This window comes from Temnothorax curvispinosus, unplaced genomic scaffold, assembly GCF_003070985.1.
Source record: "Temnothorax curvispinosus isolate PA1 unplaced genomic scaffold, ASM307098v1 QBEX01013816.1, whole genome shotgun sequence".
Lineage (NCBI taxonomy): Eukaryota > Metazoa > Arthropoda > Insecta > Hymenoptera > Formicidae > Temnothorax > Temnothorax curvispinosus.
The window spans coordinates 64,408-87,811 of NW_020223596.1; the positions used below are offsets into that span (position 1 = coordinate 64,408).

The window sequence follows — 23,404 nt, forward strand, 5'->3', positions numbered from 1 at the left end:
ACGTGCAGTAACTGCACTTATTTTGACATGGTATACGTCATTTATGCACAAACACAAAATTGCAGAAAAGTTACAAAATCTAATTTTCATAGATATAAAGTATCTGTTGTGAGTTTCTTATCCCATAAAATGAGAATGAAAAAATTATATTAAATTCAATTTTTCATTTGTTTGCGATTTCATTAGTATTAAATTATACAAGAAAATGACATGATTAAGAAAGTTTCGTTTTAGACGATGTATCCTTGTTATAAAAGGTATACTTCATCACGCAGTAGATATATTCGATGCCATATATTATATATATACTCTGCTGTATATAATTTTCATTATTATTTTAGTTCTTAAAATTTCCATCTTAATCCATAAAAAAAAACATCTTTTGGTTTTGTAAATATTTCTATTGCAAACTTATAGTTTCAAATATTAACCTGTTATCGCTTTGAATATTTATAGCAGAATGCACGCCTCATCTCAGTATCAGCAAACAATGATGGTTGCTTCGCCATTATTGGGAGAAAATAATTTTATGTTCTCCGCATTCCAATGTAACAATGCTCCTTGACAAACGACACTCCACACATAAGGAATGAAGAATTCCTCTGGTTGTTCTTCTTCTACATACTTGAACTTTAATTCTGGGAATTTCTATAAACAACAGTACACATATATCATAAAAATTTTCATAATGAGAGTAAACAAATTGTAATGATCTGTAATAATTTCTACATACTCGTAAACGATCCCTTGGCCATTCTAAAGTTCCTTGTCGTATAGTAGCTAATACTTGACTAACGCCTAATTGTGACTGATCTTTTTGTTCCAATTTATAAGAGAAAAAATTAATTACCTAAAAATTATGTTTCAGAAAATTTCGATTATTACTATCAATTTAAGTATAATATATCGAAATATGAAAATGCTGACTATTCATAATTTAAAAGTGGAAACTTACAGACTCAATATTTTGTATAATATCTTGGAAAGCAGAATGTGTTCTAAATGGTTGAAAGACATCTTTTTTATACAGGAGAGTATAAATTAAATTCGGATTGTGCGCGAGTCTATGTGTTAAACAACTATTTATAATTTCTAGCACCATCCGTAAGACCTCCTCAAGTATAGTCAAGTCTTGAATCTAAAAAAAAAATATATATATATTTTTTTTTTACTTAATAAGTACCAAACGGAAAAAATGACTCGTTCATGTATCTTACCAAATCTTCGGTTGTAACAGTAGAAACAGCGGAAGCCTCGGTCTTTTTTTTATTACTTTTACTAACTGTTACATTAATAGTCGTTTCAACATGCGTACTAAGAACAATACTACCACTGGCAGGAAGAGTTGTCGACTGTGTTTGCTCTAGAATTCTTGCTTCTAACCGTGCATGCTTTTTTGCAAGAGTTTCAAACAGACTTAACAACCTCTGACTAACGTAAGGGTGTAAAGATGTGAACTGGGCAGACATGTTTGCTAGGGCTGCCAAACAGTTTGTATGAAGATATTTATCCTAATAATGATAAAAAGAATGTTGCATTTTGTAAATGTACGAATTCATATCAATATATACGAAATATCACACGTACTCTCATTTTAAACATATTATATTGTATGGTGCGAATCACAACAAGGATTAAAAGACCACCTAATGATATTTCGCTTATGGATCTCTCAGTGTACCATGTTACACTTTTAAGTATCTTGAAAAAAAAAGGACAATTACTATAATCATCATTACAGAATTAAAGAAAATATTGATACTTACAATTTCATGTATTCGTTTGTTAAACGTTTCATCTTCACTTAAAATTAGCAAGATGATTAGAGACATATAAATATGATGGGATGTGTTGTTTGGCGCATGATATAATATTTGTAGTATTGGAGTTACCTAACAGAGTAAACAAACGTTTCAATATTGTTCAATTATTAAATATTAGAAGTAATTAAAGTCAAAGAAAAATGTGAGCTTTAATAACACTTGCCAGTAGTTGTATATCAGGCCTTCTCATTATGTCCTGTTTCACACTCGAGTTTCTATGTAAAAGCATGTAGAGCAGAAGCGTGACTTCGTCTGTATTTGGTATCTTACAAATGGTATTATATAATTTATTTAGATTAAATTTGAAAGTATCAGCTGCGTTCCCTTGCGATATAGTATGATCTTCTATAATAAAAAATATATTTTTATTTGATATATGCAATGTTAATAATAATAATAATTCATATCAGGATTTTCGTAATTGAATCAGATCAGCCCGATGCTCACCTTGCATATCTATAAAAGAGAAGAGCGCGTTTCTATATGGATTCTGTGTAGCGGTACAGTGATTCGTCAGAACCAATAGAAGTAATAGAGATTGACTAGCGAGCGGAGTTTCCGTATCGCGTTTTTTCTCTTCTTCCTCAGCAGTGCCGTTATGTGCAACCTGTACATTTTTCGAACCGCTGCCTATGCCCATTCTTATTACGTTCCACAATCCGGCTGAAATAATGCTTTATATTAACGTTTTGTAAAATGGACCGCGTCCGCGCTTTGTGATATCGTTATATTTACCAGCAATACTGAATACAATACTACCCCCGGACTGCTGTGTCAGTAATCCCGGGGGAGCGTGTTCCTGTTGGATAAAATTATGCAACAGCGTACACACCATAGTAGCTGCATGTTGGTTCAGATGCACGTGCATCGCTATCCTGTACACTGTGCTGTATTCGGCCGCAGTTTGAGAAAATAATTGCACCGAAAGCAGCACAAGTAAACAATTGATCGCCTCCAAGTGAACAACGTATGTAAATTCACTGTAAAAAAAAATAAATATATTTATTAGATATATTAACGCACACGGTATGCATTTTTAAAAACTGTAACATACAATATATTTTCTTCACTTACCATAAAGGTACATCTGTAATGAGTTCTATCAGTGCTTCGATAAAAAATGCCAATCTATAAGTAGGAAGTGCTTCGCTTGTCGTTTGCGGTGCTTCAATGTGATTTAGCATCTGTTCTTCACCAACGATCTCAATGAGGTACTTCAAAATACATCTCACAGCAAACAATGCATTGTACGTTTGCCATGCCGATATTATACTGCAAATAACAAAACAAAGATGTTTAAAATTCATTTACTATTACACAACCAATTATGACGTATTAATAAAGTAACGCATGCTTACTTCTGATTTTGCACAGGCGCTAGCAGCTCGTTGATGCGTATCAGAGCTATTTGTATCAGGGTACCAAAGTTGCCGGTGACCAAATTATTAACCAGCAACTGTTGGCACGACGAGTCTAGCCGCGAATCCAGTTCTATCTGATCGTTCCTCGTAATGGGTGGTCGTATGTTATAAGAGAGAAACGTACTCCAGAATGGATCATTCGGAGGTATACTCTGCTTCCCGCAGAATCTTCCCAGGTGCACGTTCTTGGAAAGATCTTCATAGCGACTCGGCGTAGCACCCATTGCCCTTATTGATCTTCTGAAAATGAAAGAGACAACTGCTCCTAATATCCATTCAGAGAATCTGTTCCTCGCATTATGCATGTGCAAATAAAGTCATTTCATTTATTTACACACATGTACAATAGAACTGATGACGTTGTATGTTAAACAATATCGAACGGCTGACTTTCTGGCGACTTAAAGATACTCTTTGCACCGTCGGCGGCGATATGTAAATACGAAAATTGCTTTCTTTGCGAAGATAACACAATCAAAAGAATGCATTGACAGTCCAGCATGACGACGGCGACTTGGCACGAGCGAATCAACACGTACCAATCGGCCGTGAATATTCTAATTATTCGTTTAGCGTTTGCACAATCGTGCTTCGATGATGCAGCTTTTGTCACGACAGCCGGGACGTTATCTCGCAATTCTCGCGTAAACGTAAACGCCGCGACGGTACGGGCGAGCTAAATAACCTCCAAACGTCACTCGGCACATCGAGAACCGCTCGATTAACCTGTTACTTCGCCGGTAATTCGCAAACACAGCCTCCCGTCACTTCGGACAATGCGTTTCGCGCGTGGGAATAAAGCGCACTTACAAAATTACTGGTCAGTTGACTCGCACATCACGCATGGACAGCAAAAAGTTCCACACTGACACTGGCCAACACTGGCACCAGGCACCAGCTGTATCGACACGGTCGGTCATCGTCTTCGTCATCGCCTCTCGGAGCGACCCTGCCATACCGGCAGGCAAAAACCGCGCGAATATCTCCGTTCAACTATCTTCCCGCCTTCAAACTCGCGGCTGTTTTCGACTCGCGAGGGATTACTCGTGTCGCAAATCAGCGCCGAATACTTGGCATTTTGAAGCCTTCGAACGCACTATTCGGGGGGAGATCATTGAAGTACCGCGGCTCCGGATGTATCCGGCGAAAATATTTGTCGAACGGTACAGTGCCGTTGAGCGGCCGCTTCGGCCGTTCGGCCGCCATGACAGTTTCGGCGCGTCGATTCGGTGACACACGGGGAGTGCGGCCGCTCCGCGATCGATCGCCGATTTTGCCGGTTAAAAGTGCACGTCGATCGCGAATTCGTGTCGGGAGTGTCGACCGAAGGGACGCACGATCGCCAGAAAGTGTCGGTTACCGTGGGCGTTCGCGGTAGACGCCGTTTCGCCGGTCGTAATCGAGCCTGGCTCCGAGCGAGGTTCTGTCTCGAAACGGTACAGTCCCGGTGAGTACAGATTCCGATGCCATAGGCGCGCGAAAATAGTCCTTATGTCTTTTCGGGAGAATCGAAGCGCGATTGGAGTACTTTTCGTTAGATACGCGCTTCAGCGGCACGTTGAGCACTTGTTAATTACATCGCGTGCATATAATTGCTGCATTTATTGAAAAATCCGCCATCGACTGTTACAGACATTTATTTAATACTGTAAGTGATTATTTGGCTTATAGTGATTGATTACTTGTTTTGAGTATTAAGAGCATTAAAAACAGTGCTTTTATTCAAAATAAGTAACTAATCACTGGCCAAATAATCACTTGCTTATTAAATTTTATGTAAGGGGAGTACAATACATGTCGGTAGCGCGACAGTTCCGTCAAGTGAACTCCGCGCTATCGTAGCGTCACTGTATACGATATGCCATATTGGTAACGCCGATGTGCCATAGTTCCGTCAAGTGAACTCCGTGCGATTGTAATTATTGATTGTGAATATCGTGTCGGTAATGCAAATGTCGATGGTTTCGACAGATTAAGTGAATTCTGTACGATTGCGTCTAATTGAAATATATTAAAACTGAATAAACTGAAATATCTATATATATATGTGTAGTACCTAACAATATTTATATATGTAGTGTAAATTATATAAATGGTATTTATGTAAATGGTAATTGGCAATAATCGCGATAATTATAACTTGGCCGCGATTACTCTCTCTCTCTCTCTCTCTCTCTCTCTCTCTCTCTCTCTCTCTCTTTCTTTGTCTTTTTCTGCTTTTACATGTAGTTTTTCTGTAAATTAGAAGTATGGAGAATGAGAGGTTATAAATTAGAGTTTATAAAATGCACATGAATAAATTGAATTAAACGGTAGTAATTGGCACTGATCGCGATTACTTTCTCTCTTGGTCGCAATCACTGCTTACATTAATTATAGATTGAAAGTGCAAAATTATTGTAGTTCATGTTGTGATTGTTTTATAAAATTATATGCACGAATCAGTTGCAAGTTATGTATAAAGTTATATGAATTAATTATAAATTGTACATTAATCATTGACAAATTAATAAGTTAGGTTGCTGTAATTAATATTATAGCCGTTACAGAAATCATTTATCTCATGCATTATATCCGTACTGTGAGGTTTTTAGTTATCGAAAAAATATCGCGAAGAATTAATCGTGGAGTACCGAATGTTGAAATAATAATAATAAAAAAACGTGATCATTATTTATAGATACAGTCGGTGGCGGATTTTTAAGTATTTACGCACAATTTGATTTAGACACTCCTACAGCATTTTTAAAGCTTTCAACGCGCCTATTGCATTTAACGGAAAATTTACTACCGGGTGTAAGTGATAATAACCGTTTAGAATTCGCCCGGATGCGTCGTGAAAAAAAGTGCATTTGATATCGCATTGTGCGTTTCGTGTATTCACATCGCGTGAATTCGTGGTTTTTACGCTTCGAAAGCACAGTGTACGAACTTCCGAAGTTTATATGTATGTGCGTATAATAGCGTGTATAAAAATATTTATTATACCGTATGTAGATAATAGCGTGGACAATAAAGTGCTAGTTTTTGGTGTTCATCGTTCTTTTGACGGAGCTGATGCGGAGCGTTTCTTGAGCGGAGCGACGCCGTGGCTGGTGAGCAAAATTGTTTATTTTTTTATTAAAATATGTGCGAGAGAGACTGCACGTAGCAGCATACATACCCGCAACTGCTATTATTTATTTTACATATACATTAATAAATTTTAAAATATTTATCGAAAAAAATATATTTTATGTATTATAGAAATAAAAGAATATTTTTAATGTTTATTAAAATGTTTTATCGCGAATGCAAGTCAAAACAAGACGATACAATGTTACTACATTCAGGAGAAGTATGAAAATGAAATAGTAGGTTAAAAATTGCCGTTCTTATACTTCTCTTATCGAGACTCTGAAAGAATATTGATAAAAGTAACAAGTTGTAAGATATTGAAGATTAGCATGAGAAAAAGAGAATACATCAATGTCAGCGTCGCTCGAAGACGCCAAGGTGCCGAAATTCGTCAATTTTATGATAGGTGGCATGTCGGGGTAAAAAAATACTCATATTATAGCCTATTATGACAACATTACCTACTTTCTTTTTACTCGAGACGTAAATATCTTGAAAAAAGTGAGTTCGGCTTGGAACTCACGGCAATTTTATCCCGCCAACGACAGAGTTATAGCACAGATCGCGACGCATCCGATGGATGTTCTCAAGATACGCATGCAAGTGTCGCACGATACTTTACGCGACACAGCACTTCGCACGTTTAGCACGAGCGGAGTTTGCGGTTTTTACATGGGGCTGAGCGCAGCTCTTCTTCGTCAATTGACCTACACCACCAGTAGACTTGGAATCTATACCACATTGCTGGATATCGGAGAGTAATGTCAGTCATTGTATTCATTTTGTCGGTCGTTGCGCTTAACAATTAATCGTAATCCGCGGAATCGTGTGTGCGGAATATCGTGCAGATTTGGCGTTTATATTTGCCTGTATTGTAAAAATGTCTCATTCAAATTCCTTCTCTTCAGACAACATTTTGGCTATTTAAATTACGTTACGATGATTAGTCTCGGGATGGTAGCTGGTGTGATGGGCTCTTTCGTCGGCACTCCCACGGATCTGGTATTGATTCGCATGGTGGCTGACGTGAATCTGCCACCAGGTATTCTTAATATCTTTAGGCCTATATTTCTCAGAATGATTGATCATAGAGAGAGATAACAAATATAGACATGTTGTGTACTTAATATGGGAATTAATATTTAGAAAAGCGAAGAAATTATAAGAATGCCGTGTGTGGCATCTTTAATATATGGAAAACCGAAGGCTTTTCCGGGTTATGGAGAGGAGCGATGCCCACGATGGGCAGAGCAGCGATTGTAAACGGAGCCCAGTTAGGTACATACACAAAAGCGAAGATGTTGTTACGAGACACAGGTTATTAAAATTTACAATACTATACCTATTCGTTTCACAATGCAATTTTACACAGCGAAGAATATATAATAAATACAATAGAAAATAGGTCAGAATATTATCATGACAGATAATAAAGGTACAAGAGAAAAATTGGAATCAATAATTAATTTTACTTATGGTTCTAATCGGTAATTTTAATAGATTTTTTTTTAAATATGACAGGGTATATCCAAAACGGTATACCTCTGCAATTTGCCGCTGCCATGATGTCCAGTGTAATTACGTGTTTCGCTTCGATTCCGATGGACGTAGCTAAAACTAGGTAAAGCGGCGAGATATCAAAGATTGACAATGTGATTTGAGATTTTTAAATATGCATTCTTGGATTGCATTTTAGGATTCAAAATTGGGGACAGTCTACAAAACCGCCTGGTATCACGGCTATGATCATTAATATTGTTAAAACGGAAGGCATAATGTCACTATGGCGCGGTTTCCTTCCGTATTATTCCAGAGCTGCGCCCAATACTGTAATTACCATGGTGTGCGTTGATCAATTTCACCGAATGTACTCAACATTTTTCCCGGTATCGTAATAATAATTACCTACGTCAGTGTTAACTGTTTTCCTTTAATTACACGCTACGATATAATTGGAGTAGAATCTAAGATTGAGATGTTACAATTATTTAATTAAATCAATGAGAATATTGTTTTAGAAAGTATAGAGGTTTCTCTTTATCTGAAATTTTGTACGTCCGTGATGAGTGCGTGTGCGATACAAAAATGCGATTTTCGATTTGGATATTTTTTTTATTATCACTGGAAATATGTTCTATATAAACGCATCAGTTGCTCGTTGATAACGAGAGTCAGTACCGTGTGCGGACCGATTCTGCAGTAAGTTGGCCAAAAACCTCTCCAAAGAGACCCTATTCCCTCGTTTTTCGCTATCGACATCATAACTGAGATCATGCCCGGAGGTGTTTCAGTGGTCTTCATGTTTTGTATTCTGCGAATAAGAAACAGTAAAAAATCTTACTTCTATTTAAGAAGTTCTAAATATTAAAATTAATAACCTGGTCTTGGCAATGTCAAAAGGCATGGAGTTGAAGGCAGTGACAAAGCCCGATACCATCGACGCGCCAAAGTGTAAACCTATGCCTTCTTTAACATTCGCTATAAGAATAATCATTTTTTAAATAATGAAAAGATTCAAAAGAGATAGATACAAGAATAGAATTTTATAAATGAAGTATTATAGACGTTTGTACATTTTCAGAAGTTAACGTACATATTCGTATTTACATTTAAGAAACTGTATCATCAAAATGAATCGGAAATATTGAAAACTATTGTTTAGACATACTTTGTGACGCAATCAAATGCTTCACTTGACTGTAAGTAGCCAATTGCGAAACGTTAACGACAACAGCCCTTCCAATCGTGGCCACACTTCCTCTCCAGAGAGTGAATATTCCTTCCTCTCTGGCAATTCTGACGAAGGCGTCAAACACGTTCTTGTAATTTCTTCGCTGCTCTAAATATTGAAAACATTACCTAAATTAGTAAGATTTATCTTAAGCGATGTTTCTTTCGATACTGATGAAAATCAATATGCACTAATTATTTTGTACAAAAATTTATCATTACCCACTGGTAACCTGCCATCGGTTGTCATTCTCACGAGAGCGACATCGGCTGGTGTTCCAACGAAAGCCCCCACGGCACCAGCAGTCCCAGCCATAAACGCCAGAACCGCGAAACTAGGACGGCCGATGTATCTTTGTCTAAAATGTAATTAATTACTTTTTAGAAACCGCAACCAAATGGTGACTTTAATTATTTTAACTATTTGATTATTTGATTAACTCGACGCAACCGCACGGAGTCATTATTAAAGATCGTCTAAGAGACATCCTGATTTCATTTCGATTTCGATCAGACTTTCTCTTCAGACTTTCATGTTGTCTGGAAATATTCGCGATCACTCGTCTGAAATTTTGTTATTCATTTTGGTCGATGCTATCAGATTACCTCCAAAAGTCTTGCATCTGATTATAAATCCCGAGTCGCACGGTCGTGTACGTCGCCTGTCTGACGAGACCGGCCGTTAAACCGCTGTAAAACGTAGTAATGCCTTCTTCGCTGTATATAGCGCCAATTATATTCAAGATCGATGATTTCCCTTTGTGCACTTGCATTCTATTTTTGATCACGTCCATCGGATGAACCACGCAAGTGCCCGCCATTCTGAAATATGAAGGAGCATTTTAAACACTATATTTTAATTCAAGAAAAAGAAAGAAGAAATTACCCGGAAAGACCACCCAGTAAAAAATTTATCATTGGCGGTATAGGTTGTTTTTTCTTTTCCTTCGGTTCTTCATCTCTCTTTGACATCTTTAATAACTCGTATCGACGAAATAAATGCTTAAATAAGTTAGATGAATAAGTGGCTTCTATTCCTCAAAATAATCTAAAATACTTTTAAAAGTCTTTCAAGTCAAAATACACGTGTATTAGAGTATATATATAATGTCAAATTTTTAATTAAAACTTAACCTATTGCACATTAAAAAATGACGCTTTGCAGCGTAGTAAAATATCGATTAAAATCGATTTTTATACGAATTAGATTTTATTGGTTAATTTATAACATTGGGAAAAGAGAAGAAAGATAATAAATATATTGTTTGTGCTCTTTTAAGATAAATTTATTCTAGTACAAGGATTTGATACATTGTGTATTGCTTATGCGACGAATCGTATTTTATAATTGCTCGTATGAGAAATTATTTCGCATTAAATGCATGCTATATTACTGAAATAATGTCACATGTTAATATGTTCGTACTTAATTTATGTATTGAAACATGTTTTCGAGAAACCCGTTCCAGACAGCTTATTTAATTGCTCGAGAAAGGAGTATAATATTTTAATGCATAACGAGTACCCATTGCAATAAGTAACCGTGAGAGTACTCCAACTTTCACAATTTGCCGAATTCTTTGTTCGTCAATTGCTAGTAAATTTCGTTTTAACATGGACTTTGTCTCTACCGATTCTTGCGTGAGTTAAAAACGCGCGAGACTGAACGGTGCGATGCGAAAATGACTCGATAACGTCTCGAATAAATGACGTAATGATCGGACGGATGCGTGGTAATTGCGAACGGGTGACTTACAAATTAACGCTGTTTATCGCAAACGGCAATTACTGCAAATAATATATTTGATCGACCGGAACAGGTTTCGGGCACACGCAGCGACGACGGGCTCTGTATTTTCTCCTCGGCCGCTCTGCTTTAACGGTTGACTCTTCGAGTTTTTTCTTGCTTGGCGTTAACCCCATTTCCTTTTTAATCTCCTACAATCAGAGACGATTGTTTAAAATTATTCGAGATTCTATTAATCTGAAACTTTCAAACTGTTTAAATGTACCTCTATAACTTTAATGATCGGATAAAGTGGTCTCACACCCTTCGACTCTTCTAAAACTTCGTCGCCGTAAACCAAAATTCTTTGATTGGCTTTCTCCATTGCGGCTTTAGTCGCTTCAACTTCGAGAACTTCCTTTTCGCGTTCTTTATCGACTTGTTTCTCCTCCTGATATCAAATTAAAAAAAATTTCTTTCAATATATTTTATGTCGTGTTAGTCGTGTATTTATATAAACAGGATTAAAAGAAATGTAAAAAGTTTATACATAAATAAGTGTGAAAATTATGTTTCAACATGCACATGCACGCAAAAGTAACTATTGAAAGTAAAATTCACATAAAAAGAAATAATTATTTTCAAAAAATTAGATTCGGTTATTATAATTTTCCTTAAAGAATTCTATTCTTACAATATCTTTCCGCAATTCGTTGCCATATTCCAACTTCTGTTGCCATTGTTGCTTGCGTTCTTCCAAGTTGGTCTGCTTGTCATACTCGTCTCTCTTAAATCTCTGCATCATCTCCCAAGCTCTCAGCTCTTTCTCCTCTTGTCTTTGCCTCGTCTTTGCAGCCGCGTCGTGAAGCCTATATTCCTCCATGAGAGCGCGCATCTTCTCTTCTCGTTCCTTTTGTGCTTTTCGCTTTTCCACCTCGGCCGCCTCTTTCTCTTCGACAGCTTTTTTCAAGATGTCTCGCTCTTTAGCCTCGCGAGCTTGCTCCGTTGAAACATGTTGCTCCGCTGAAACAGGATTCGTTAATATCTAGGTATGTTTTACTTGTTTGAATTCTGCATGCAAAATTTATGTTTCTGAAAGCATCCTCGGAAAGCAGACCTATAATCTGTGTCTGACGCGCTTTCTCTTCCTTTTCCTTTAGCGCTAAGGATTTATGAATTTTCCGCACTCGATCTTTAGCCTTCCGATAAACTTCCAACGCTCGATCTTCTAATTCGTCGTTGTGCTTTAATTCCAGTTCGAATCGTTTCTTCTCCTCTATCGCTTCCTTGAAAAATTTCTGAAGTCTCTTCTTTTTATTCAATATCTAAACGGAATACACATTAAAATCCTTTGAGATAAATAAAAAATGTATTCGCGACAAATATCGGCGCTTACATCTTGCATCTCTTTCTCTTTCGTGAGTTGCATATCTTGGGTCGTGTTTCTTTGATCCCGTTTTTCAGCTTCCAATTCTTCCGTTGCTTTTAGCTTATTATCTCGTTCGTTCTCTTCGATCCTGATTTATAATTAATCTGATAATACGTGTCGCAATATAAATGTCAAAAATAAATATTTCTATCTTTGACTTCTCTAGACTAATATATTTACTCAACTTGTATTAATATCTATTAAATTTGTGCTAATATTAACATTCCTAAATAAAGATTCAGAGAATTATTATACTTTTGTGTAAAAATTCCTATTAAAATTAATGTTTACTGTTTCTTCAACGCAGTCCTGTAATCTCTCGTTTTTTTCGTTCGTTCCTCCGCTTCTTGTTTCTTCAACTCCTCGTATTTTGCGACGTCTGTCTTAATCGAATTAGCGTATTTCACATCGTGCTCCTGGTCCATCGCTCTAATAGCCTTTTGAAAGGTCACTTGGGCGTCCAGCTCTCTGAGACACTGATAAAAATCGTGATAGACTATTTGAAGTTTAATTAACGGTGAGCCTGGCTTAGGAATTACGCGAACACTCCTGTCGTGGGAAAGTATACCTCTGAGACGAGGAGAGCGCGATTAATCTGTCGGCATAAAGGCCTCTTTTGCTGGAGCAATCTCCTTGCTTGCTGCACCACCTCAGCACGCTCCGCCACCTTTTTCTCCGTCATTTCCTTCACGAACACTCTCCTTTCTTCCTCGGATTTTTTCCTCTTTGACAATAATTCTTCCCGCTGTCTCGCCTTAATATTCTATTATCAAACCATTTTCGTTTTCAGCAGCGTTATCAGTTGTCGCTATATAAAATAAACTTTGAAAAAAATTTTGCAAATGCCTGCCTAGAAATTTATTTCTATTTTTCTTCGAAATCCTAAATATATATTGATAAGAAAGATTTAAAATATATATCTTATCTCCGTATTTTTTTAAATATATATTTCGGAGCTCAGAAATAAAATATTCCTTGTATTTGATCGCAATTGTATTGAATCGTGAATAGATCAAGCGTACTTGTATTGTGCTGTCCCATGTTTTACTTTTTTCATAAGTCGCTTTTTTCAGCGCTGCTATTTTTGCAGCTTCCTTTTCTCGCTGTGCCGCTATTCTATCCTCCTCCGTAGTATAATCCACGAAACGCTGAAAGGTGTCCTTCGTCACTACTAATGCCCGAGCTCTTTCAGACACCTGCGAAAGTGCAGTTAAATTTTCAGTAATATTATGATGAATATTAGAGGAAATTCGGTCCTTATAAACTCAACGTTTGAGAATAAATAAAATTAATACTCACTTTGGTATTCTCAAGCGTCTGCCCGGCTTTCAAGACATACGTCGTACGCATTTCTGGATCATGTATTTTTTTCCGCACCATTTTAGAACGGAAAAATTATAATAGCTGGCACGAAGCAAAGTTTTTCAATGCGAACAGCTTGAGTTTCTGCTAAAAAACTGCAATTCAACGAATACACGTAGACTATCTTCGCACAGCACGAATGGTTGACATAGAAACCAAATAAAAGCGATCAATGAACCGAATAAAATCAATTTTATCATTTGGGTCTGTTTTCTATAGCTGAACTGGCTGCACTATTATAGTTGCAAAGTTTATCTTTTTTACTCCATTGGAAGAAAAAAGATAAACTCTGAATTAGTGCAGCCAGTATTCCACATTTGGAAGAAAAAAGATAAACTCTGAATTAGTGCAGCCAGTTCAGCAATAGAAAACAGACCCATTATCTCCAGTATATGAAAAAATACGTCAACATTTTTTTAAATATTTCTATTAAGGGAAATAGAGTAATTAGCATAATTTATTTATGTTACTACTCATGAAAAGTTTCAAAGTAATTATACAGTAATTATTTAATGTAATCTATTTTATTTATTTAATCGCAATTCTCATTTTTTTGCTTCAACTTTCTTATACGTTTCTGTTTGAGGAACAATAAGTAATAATAATATATTATTTTAGATGTTATATACGGACATCTCATACGTGTATCTATATCTATATTTCTACATCTTCATATGTCGGAAACATGATACGTATTTATTTGCGATAATGATACCGATAACATTGCGATAAGAAGTATATTTACTTGAAAATTCCTCGACATTACGATTACATCCAATCTTAATCTCATATGTTAGATTTTTCTAACTCTTATCAGACTACGCATTCGAGGTTAAACATTGCGAATGGGAAATTAGAATTCGATCAATCAGAACGAAACGAATTAAAATTAAGATTATTTAATAAATTTAATTGATTGAATTTTAATATTTATTGTCAGTTCGCAACCTAACCTTTGGCACAGACTTGAATCTCTCATGATGAGTCTCCGTGAATTATCATCTGAGCGTAACCTTCTCTCTTTTCCCGTCGTCGTTCGCTACGATATCGATATTGCCAGCGTCGCGTCGCGTGGTTACGCGAACGCGCCACAAGATGACGGCGAAGCGTGATCGTGCACCTGTGGTGACAGCACGTGCTACAGCTGAGTGGCGGTTCGGTTATCGGGAAAGTGAGTATAATATCGCTGTGGCCGAGTGCTCTTCTCGTTTTTCCCCGTGCGCCCGCGGTGCCCATCGACACGGGCGGCGTCCCGAGGGACTTCCGGGGTACGTTCGGACGCGAGCGTACCGGCGAGTTCGAGCCGCGCGATGCGAGGCTGTTTACGTGACGCCGACACGTGTGAGTCGGCCGCGGCTCTTGGTCGTAAAGTCGTAACGTAGGTCCTTCGGGATCACCGCGCGACCTTGGCTCCTTCCTCGCGACCTCGCGATAACGTCCGGCTGGCCGCGTCCCGCGAGACGCTCCGACGCGAGTTTCAGCGCGCGCGAATTTCTGAATCAATGGCGGCGATCGAGTATCGGATCGTGCATTCGATCCCGGCGACGCTAACCTAAATCTCTCGCGCGCGCGATAATCCGTCCCGACGCGGCTGGAACGTCGATCGCTCGCCACGTAGCCAACGACGTGATCATCGTCGCGCGGAACGATTCCGAGTCCTCGCGAATTTCGAGCGGGGATTAACGCGACCGGTTTTCACGCGATCATCCTACGACGCGCGTATACCGTTCGGAATCGCTGTGGCGAAATTCCCGCTTCGCGCCCGGTCGGTTTGTTTTGCCTCCGCGCGTCCCGCTTCCGGGACGCGCGCGAATTTTGGCGCGCGCGCGCGCGCAATGACGTGGACGTTCGGAGGTTCGTTGCGCCAGGTGATGAGGTGAAAATCGATAAAATATTGACGGCAGAATCGCGCTGGGGAATGCACGCGAGTTGCAACTGAAAGCAATCGATAGAGCACTCGAAACGGCGCCTCCGTAAGTGCGCGCCTCCCGTAGCACGCAGAGGTGTATTAAAAACTCGAATCAGACGAGAGAATGCAATTACGCGTTACGTTATCAGCTCGAGTCACGCGAGTTCGAAGCTTCTGTTGGTACAACCGGGATTACGCCGTATCGCACGGAAGTTTTGAATACCATGATCCGATTTCAAACTCGTGAGTCGCGATCGCGAGCTGATTTGAATAGTACCTACGTTTCGTATATGTGAGAGAGAAGGTTTGGTTTAAAGTGTTTAAACTAAAGTTTATAATGCTTACGCATAGAGGAATATTTTTGCAAGTCATCTTATCTTATATCTTCAGCGAATATATCGCTTACATCTTCAAATTGTTAAATTTATATTTTATTACTCGACTATTTTTATATGAATATAATATACTCTATTACTTGGTTATTTTTACATAGATATAAATGTAATTTTGTGTATAACAAATGCGTCGTTTTCAGCACGATCATTTTCGATACTTGGGAAATTATTATACGAAGCCACTACGAATTAATTGGCGCAACGAGCGACTATTTTTCGTGTCTGCTGCCAGATTTGCAATTTTACTTTTCGCAGTCACATTTCACATGAGCTGGCTTTTGTAAACAAATTTCGAAGGCCGATAGCAATAAATTTACACGTAAACGCGCGACGTATAGCTAATGAAGCGTGTCGCGAAACAATGGATACTCGGTCTGATTAACCCTTTCGCACCGGAAACTTATTTATACCGTAGTTGTCGCCACGTGGCGTGCCGAAGGTGAACGTAGAATTAATTATAAAATGCAAATGCAAGTGATATCAAGGAGGTGCGGCGTGGGCGATAGCATATCTTTATATTTTCATTTCGTAATGTACTTACCGAGAAATTGAAAAGCATGCTGTAGTGTAGAAAACAATACTTTGTTCGAAAAATCGCTATGGATTGTGTCTAATCGCATTTGTGCCTGATAGTAAAGGATTAAACGTTGCGAGATTTTTGTACGGTGCGCGTATATACACGAAATACTGAAATAGGAAAACTGCTACTCTATTATTTTCGACCGATGTCTTCTACACCGCTCACTAACACTCCCGGTATGTGTTCTCAGGTAGAAGCGGTTGGCAGGGAAGGAATGAGCAGGGATTCCCGGAAGCTACATTAGAGGGTGAGTGCATTTTTTAGTATTTGATTAATCTTAATTTGCAGTTTAATTCTCTGAAATATCCATGTTTGAATAGAGTTTTTTCGAGCACGTATATCGTTCTTTCTATGATTTGTCTAAAGATTTACTTAGCCGACTACCGAATTGATCGTAAAACAATTTTTGTTAATACAAAACATGTAATGTGAAACATACGTGAAATCTTGAAACTTCACACGCATTTTAACAAGCTAAGTAATGTATTTCGCATATTTTAATAATTCCTAGCGATGTGAGTATTGGATTTAAATAGAGAATATGATTTTGTTTTATATTGCGCATATTAGTAGAAAGTACACACGCTATTCAAAAGAGAAGAGCAGACAATTTTATATTACTTATATTATTGCTAGAGACTTAAATCTTAATCTATATTATCGGGTGGGCTGCACGAAATCACGTGAATACGTATTTCTGATATGAAACATGTTTATTAAAAATCTACTATCATTCTCTACGCCTACTACAGTAAATATCACAGGTACACGTTTCTCTATCACAAGATTCTCCGCTCGGTCATTTATATATATATGTATATTATATATATATATATTTGCGTCACGCGATGCGACACGGACGCGCGCTTCGCGGAATCACCGAAATTGCCACCTCTCGTGAGGCTGTCCGTCGTCGTTGTCCCACATTCGATGTTCTTGATCGGTGGAAAGACTTATACAACTACGTTACATCGGTGAATATAAAAAGAAAAAAACATCCTCGATAAAAGTATGAAATAAACAATAGAAAACATCTAACTGTTGAGTAAATTAAAGCTTCAGCCGCGCGCGGCCGCGAATAAAATTACGTATCGAGATCCCAGTGCTATCCGACTCCCGCGGAACGTTATCGAAGTTGCTGGTGGCGGAACGTCATGGGAGGCATGACATTCGTCTCGATATCGTCCGCGTCGGTCCGAGTGCCTTTGAGCAAATGGAACTCCCCTTAAATCTAGGTGATCTTTGTGTCGCACGGGGTAGACTTTTCTTCTTCGCTCTTCCTCTTCGCGACGTCCGTTCCATTCAGATCACAGACGAGATTGCAACACCGGCGTCGATAGTTCGTGAATCCTATGGATTCGAGATCTCTTTTTTTCTCGCCGGTTTACTCAGAAACTTCGGCGAGTTTGTCGTGCCAGGGCCGTGCCGGGGGTTTTACCAGGGCCGCCAGATGGGCTCGTTCGGCTTGGCCACCTGCAGAAGACCCTGGTGGCTCTGGGAGACGGCGTCGATATCGGTTCGCACCGGGGATGGCTGGCTGGACGCCGGCGTCAGCGGCATCGGGTACTCGTCGGCGCTGAGCTCGCTGGTGGGTGACGGCGAGGATTGTGGCGCGGTCACGTGGATGGTCAACGGGCCGGTCTTGTCCATGGAGTTAAGCTTGTGTCCGAGATGCGTCATCAGTTTGGTGCCGAGGGCGACGTCGACGCCAGGAGTGGCGGCTAAGCAGCGGCTGACCTCGTTCGCACAGTGCGTGTAGCCGGCGCGGAAGCGATCGGCGTCGATCACCGGGTTTGCGGAGAGACGCTGTTGACGCTGGAGCTTGTGCAGGTGACGCACCGTTAACTCCAGGATGTCTGCCTTCTCCAGTTTCGCCACGTTCTCGCCGTCGCCGGCCAGCGCGGTCACCATCAGATCCTTCAGCTCGTCCAAGCAACGATTGATGCGCGCTCGGCGTTTGCGCTCCAGCATCGGCTTCATCACCTGCGAATCGAAACGAATAGCTATAGATCGACGTTGCGTTTGATAATACGGCTTAGAGAGACTTTTCGGGGCTGTCGTTTTATGCGAGGAAAAAATTTCACAAAAAACAATTCGAATTTATTGCAAATTAACTCGAAACTTACGCGACGATTAGAGTGACTGTTTTTTTTAAGATATTAAAGATGACACCTACCTTTCGATACTGGTACGTCCTGGAGATCGGCTGCTCCTGCCCATCGGCTATAATGATCTGCTCGTGCATCTGCATGGTTAATCCTTTTGCGGCAGATTCTTGCGGCACAGTCAAAACTTCACTCGATAACCGTGCGTATCGGCTTATCGCGAACGCGACCTCCTCGTACTATATCACACCGGTTCGTCGAACTCTTAATCGTTGCTACGATTGCGAGTCACTGCGGTTGGCGGAAGGAAACGTGCGTGTATCTGGACAACACGTCGGTCTCCAGCTCGACCTTCGAGTGAACACGAACAGAGCGTGATTGTAGCCGCGATCGGGCGAGGCTTCGACTTATATAGGCATGGGCCCCCGTGTGGACGGGACGAGGAGACGGGTATGGGACCGCATAGTGGGGGACAGGCCTTCCGTGGGAACGGTCCGTAGAGGTTGGTTCCCAAGCAAGCACACCACCTGTAAGCGGCAGCTGCCAGACACGCGCCCACACCAAGCCATCGTCACCGTTCCTGCGTCCTTGTTGCACCTAGCCGCGGCGCGGAGTCGATGCTCTCTACCTCGGCTGATCGTCGACGAGTGGTCGTGCCATGGTATGCGCGGCTCGTAATCGTCGTTCTCCTTCTCTCTTTCTCTTTCTATCCATCTATCTTTCGCTCCTCTCGCTCTCTCTCCCTGCCCCTCTCTGTCGCTCATTGGCGCGTATTTCCACGAGCGTTCATACGGAAGGACTAGGATCTCGACTGACGTCCTCCTCTCCTTGCCTCAGGGCAAAATAGAGAACTCGTCTTCGTTCCGCCTGTAAGGTGCAGCTCACTGCAGCTCCTTCCATCGCAGCCGCAGCTTCCATGCTCGTGCTGGATCTTCTTATCGTGATTCCGCGACCCCCCTCCCTCTTCCTCGTAGTTTCTTTTCTCTCTGTCTCTCCTTGCTTCTGGTTCTCCCGCTTCGACCGATCGAGGAGCGTGCTGGGCACAAGTCCGGCGCAATTCCGGCGCGTGATTGCAATCCCACTGGCTACACAATGTTAAATTGTGTGCCGTGTGCCTCTGTATCTGTGTACGTGCGTAGCTGTCCGATCCGGTCAACGCTGCGAAATGGTATCGCGGCCATCGGTGGCGCGATTGATCGATCGTTTTACGTGTATTAACACAGAGTGGGGGGGAGAGAGGGAAATCGCGGACGAGCTCGATAAAGCTCGTCGGTGCAAAGGGGTATGACAAATCGGTCGTTACAGAGCCGGTCCTGTAACAGAGCGAGACGCGATTAATTAATCTTGCTCCGGCGCCGATTTTCTGTCTTCCTTTCCGAGCAGCACGCGCGTTTCGCGGCGGCGAGTGAATGGGATCGAAGAACGTATCAGATCTTAATATAATAATTCGCTCGCTATGCTTTATTTTATCGATTATTACGGCTGGGAAACAATTACCCTTATGCCTCACGCTGTTCTACAATATGTATTGTTAATTTTTAAGACTGATTCAGAGATTGCTATTTTTTTAAACTGATTCTTGTCTAAAAGACTTTTAACGTTTATCCATTGTTAATATAATATAAAATAATGTTGCGTTCACTGTTAGTCTCACTCCACTATCGCAATACATTATTTAGAGATTAATATCAAGACAATTATATATATAATATATATACGAAGACGGTCAAATTATATAATTAATTCTAATATTTTACTTGTGAATATGATCGATGTTACGAGTTTGGAAATTATACTCACGAAGCAGAGCCACAAAATTTTAAATTAATTTTAGCAACAACAAAAGGGTTGTAGCTACAAGCAGGAACATGTAAAAAATTAAGTCTCTTCGTTTTTGTTTCGACTTTATTGTTATTACGCCGTCCATGAATTTCTCGGACAGTGGAGTGTATTGCGATATTTCACTGTGGCCTCGATTACGCGTAATTATCAGGTACACGGATAGTAATTACAAGGAACTAAGGAGTAAAAAGTCAACCACGCGCGGATATTCAAAGCGTTGCTCTCGCACAGCAGCGGGATGAAATGCCTTCATTCGCGCTGCGACACGATAATCTATCGTCAACCGGTAAAAATTGGCCGAAAGTGTAAAAGTGGTCTTAATTTCGCGAAGAATACTTATAAAATCCTCCTACTCGGATAGTCATCGCGCAAAATAAGTTAGTAATCTTGGACGCGCGCGCGAAGACACGTTTCTACTTGGAGATACTAATTTCGGCGAGCCACTGGTTGAATTATATCCTATACGACCCTCTTCCTTCTCCTCCTCCTCCTCCTCCTCCTCCTCCTTTTTCTGCCTTTACTGCACCTCGTATCCTTCTCTCTTTTTTTCGCCCTTTTCGCCCGCTCGTTTTTCTTCTACATCCTCCGTCTTCCTGTGCCCGGCCACTTCGCTTATTTCGCGGTCGGGCTCGGATACTTAAGCGTCGTTCGCACCGAATAATTACGCACGCTCGTTTCGAACTTCTCCCGCCTTCTCCCTGTGTTCCTGCGACCCTAGCAATCTCTCCTTCTCCCCTGTCTTCTTCTTTGTCCACTTCGTCGTCCATTTTGGTCTTTTTCTCTTTTTTTGCTGTTTAAATCTCTTCTCGCTACCGTGGCTTTTATAAAGTTTCCTGCTCCGTCTTTCTCTTTTTCTTCCTCTCTCCTTTGCTTCCCAATCTTCTATTCTCTGCCTATTCTATTTTCTTTCTCGGCATACCCTCCTTCGTGTATCGGCCAATTGCGCGTGTCGTTAACGAGTAGTGGTACTTCGATAGAATCTGACGCGATCACAAGATAACACTCCTTGTAACTCGTTTCCTGTCTCGCTCGCTTGCTCCGTTATTTCGATCGGATGTCTTCTTCTGCGCGCGATATCGTGGGACCTAATTAGCGTGATGTTGCCAGGATTTAAGTGTCTGAATTCTGAAACGCGACGTGATGATGTAGATGTAACCACGAAAGCCGGGCGCGTTCAGTGAAAGCGAACCGAATACGATTTCTGAGAATAGCTGATGACGCATAAGGATGACCTATGTGTCTCGGTTTTTGCATTTTTTGGTTATTTTTATTCGTGTCATGTTAGAGAAACCACAATTCGTTATTATAATATGTTACTGCTTTGATAATGAGTATTATAACAATATTGAAATTGAAAAATAACATTTCATTGCTCACATCGGGTGATATTGAAGAGAAATATTAAACCTGCGCACTCTTAAACTTGTCAAACTACTCGTCTACCAGATAATGACAAATGTTTAGATATCTAAAAATACATCCGTATATATTCGTTTTCGGATATCTAAACACCGCGCGTGTTACACGAAACATCGTGTAGATATGCAAAGTTACATCGAAATAGATAGCATGTCGTAATCGGAAATTTTGCCTAATGTTCCGTAGTGCTTGCACGTTCAACCAAATGCACTTTCTACACGTATAATGTCTATTACGTCATTTGTCGAGATTGAAATCGCGGATTTAATAGCGAATTAGTCGAAAGTTGAATAGCAAGCGAGTCATTTCACCAATTTTCACGATGCCACAGAATTTTGATGTTTCATATCTCCTGCTATAGCCGATAAATTCGAAAAATAAAAAAATATTTACATAATAGATATTAAATAAAAGAAAGATATATTTATATTAAACTTTAAAACTATTCTTCCTAAGAATAGACTTTAAGTCTATTCTTGGGAAAATCTAAAACAGCACGGATTGTCGGGAATTATTCATTATAAATTCAGATATTTAATATAAAGATTTCCTGATGATCTAATTCTAAAGATTATTTAGCTGAGAGAATTAATAAATTAATTTACAATGGTCTTCTCTCTCTCTCTCTCTCTCTCTCTCTCTCTATATATATTATATATACGTGCTACATATTGTATACTTCATGTTTTTTAATATAGTAAAGAAAAACACCATTTATTATTTAAATTACTCAGAGCACAAAATACTTGAATAATTGGTTTTGTCGCATAACCGAATGAGTACATTTTTTATTTTATCAGCCATTTTTTGTCATATTGCATATTTTATGTTTTTTTAATACAGTAGAGAAGAACACCATTTATTATTCAAACTGTTCGGAGAACAAAATATTTGAATAATTGGTTTTACCGCGTATAACTGAATGACTACATTTTTTATTTTGTCGGCCACGTTTCGTCTATAGCAATTTGTATCCAATTAGATCCGCGTAGTTTTTGAATCGCAATTGCTATGCTTACGTGGCTAACAATCATTACAGTGGTAGATACATTTTAAAGAGCAGTCTTAATATAGTGTTTCATGTTCTGACAGTTTAAAATCAGTTTCATTGTACGTTATTTTTGCGAGACACGAGCGCACGCTTATGCATATCTCGAGTGTGTCGACGGACAATATAGAATTGATTTCGCATCGCGCTCTCGGCGCCCTTCGCACGTGCTCACGCTACAGCACGTGGCACGCGAAACTAACAATCAGTGAACGGAAGGAAGGAAACGTTGCAATCGCCTGGAAATCGATGAACAAATTATAGAGGATTATTCTCAGATATTTTTATTATACAAGAATAACGAAGCGACAGCTATGGTGCGCGTAAACTATATTTTATTAAACACATCCTTATTTTTAGCGGTAATCAATCTCTTATAAGTTAATTTAGCTGTGCGATCTTTTTTAATCGAAGAAGAGAATACTATGAAATAAATATCTCTTCAGCATTTTAAAGTCTGCGTGAAGGATGACATTTCGTTTTTAAAAATATTCGATA

The 23,404-nt window shown here is 39.6% G+C and overlaps 6 protein-coding genes across 9 annotated transcripts in view; 2 read left to right on the forward strand and 4 right to left on the reverse strand.

Moving 5' to 3' along the window:
• Window positions 1-430: 430 nt before the first annotated feature.
• On the reverse strand, window positions 431-4,153 carry LOC112463991 (dymeclin). The gene is made up of 12 exons (XM_025030729.1): window positions 4,055-4,153; window positions 3,182-3,484; window positions 2,898-3,095; window positions 2,559-2,803; window positions 2,271-2,486; window positions 1,987-2,168; window positions 1,767-1,892; window positions 1,588-1,701; window positions 1,218-1,511; window positions 956-1,138; window positions 734-850; window positions 431-648 (listed from the first exon to the last, which is right to left on the reverse strand). Exons 2-12 carry the CDS (start codon window positions 3,466-3,468, stop codon window positions 481-483), a joined length of 2,130 nt encoding a protein of 709 aa, XP_024886497.1. The 5' UTR covers window positions 3,469-3,484; window positions 4,055-4,153; the 3' UTR covers window positions 431-480.
• Window positions 4,154-6,217: 2,064 nt separating this feature from the next.
• Window positions 6,218-23,404, forward strand: part of LOC112463980 (tubulin polyglutamylase TTLL4-like) — a 155,019-nt gene continuing 137,832 nt past the window's right edge. The window contains exons 1-2 of one of the 3 annotated variants that reach the window (XM_025030716.1): window positions 6,218-6,339; window positions 16,683-16,739. The gene's annotated coding sequence lies outside the window, so the exon portion shown is untranslated. The other 2 variants (XM_025030714.1, XM_025030715.1) reach the window with 2 other exon arrangements.
• On the forward strand, window positions 6,938-8,388 carry LOC112463997 (mitochondrial 2-oxoglutarate/malate carrier protein-like). Its single transcript, XM_025030737.1, has 6 exons — window positions 6,938-7,119; window positions 7,270-7,403; window positions 7,508-7,678; window positions 7,883-7,982; window positions 8,058-8,190; window positions 8,380-8,388. Exons 1-6 carry the CDS (start codon window positions 6,938-6,940, stop codon window positions 8,386-8,388), a joined length of 729 nt encoding a protein of 242 aa, XP_024886505.1.
• On the reverse strand, window positions 8,480-10,063 carry LOC112463998 (mitochondrial 2-oxoglutarate/malate carrier protein-like). The gene is made up of 6 exons (XM_025030738.1): window positions 9,978-10,063; window positions 9,698-9,913; window positions 9,314-9,450; window positions 9,030-9,200; window positions 8,740-8,839; window positions 8,480-8,672 (listed from the first exon to the last, which is right to left on the reverse strand). Exons 1-6 carry the CDS (start codon window positions 10,061-10,063, stop codon window positions 8,480-8,482), a joined length of 903 nt encoding a protein of 300 aa, XP_024886506.1.
• LOC112463981 (vicilin-like seed storage protein At2g18540) lies at window positions 10,389-13,687 on the reverse strand. Of its 2 annotated transcripts, none has more exons than XM_025030718.1 (9): window positions 13,546-13,687; window positions 13,269-13,442; window positions 12,815-13,009; window positions 12,538-12,722; window positions 12,214-12,334; window positions 11,935-12,127; window positions 11,512-11,840; window positions 11,104-11,268; window positions 10,389-11,029 (listed from the first exon to the last, which is right to left on the reverse strand). In XM_025030718.1, the coding sequence occupies exons 1-9, from the start codon at window positions 13,624-13,626 to the stop codon at window positions 10,877-10,879; spliced, it is 1,596 nt and encodes a 531-aa protein (XP_024886486.1). In that variant the 5' UTR covers window positions 13,627-13,687; the 3' UTR covers window positions 10,389-10,876. The 2 variants fall into 2 exon arrangements, with proteins under 2 accessions (XP_024886486.1, XP_024886485.1); XM_025030717.1 differs by having other exon boundaries at window positions 11,935-12,142.
• Window positions 17,058-19,718, reverse strand: LOC112463982 (enhancer of split mgamma protein-like). Its single transcript, XM_025030719.1, has 2 exons — window positions 18,669-19,718; window positions 17,058-18,475 (listed from the first exon to the last, which is right to left on the reverse strand). Exons 1-2 carry the CDS (start codon window positions 18,741-18,743, stop codon window positions 17,927-17,929), a joined length of 624 nt encoding a protein of 207 aa, XP_024886487.1. The 5' UTR covers window positions 18,744-19,718; the 3' UTR covers window positions 17,058-17,926.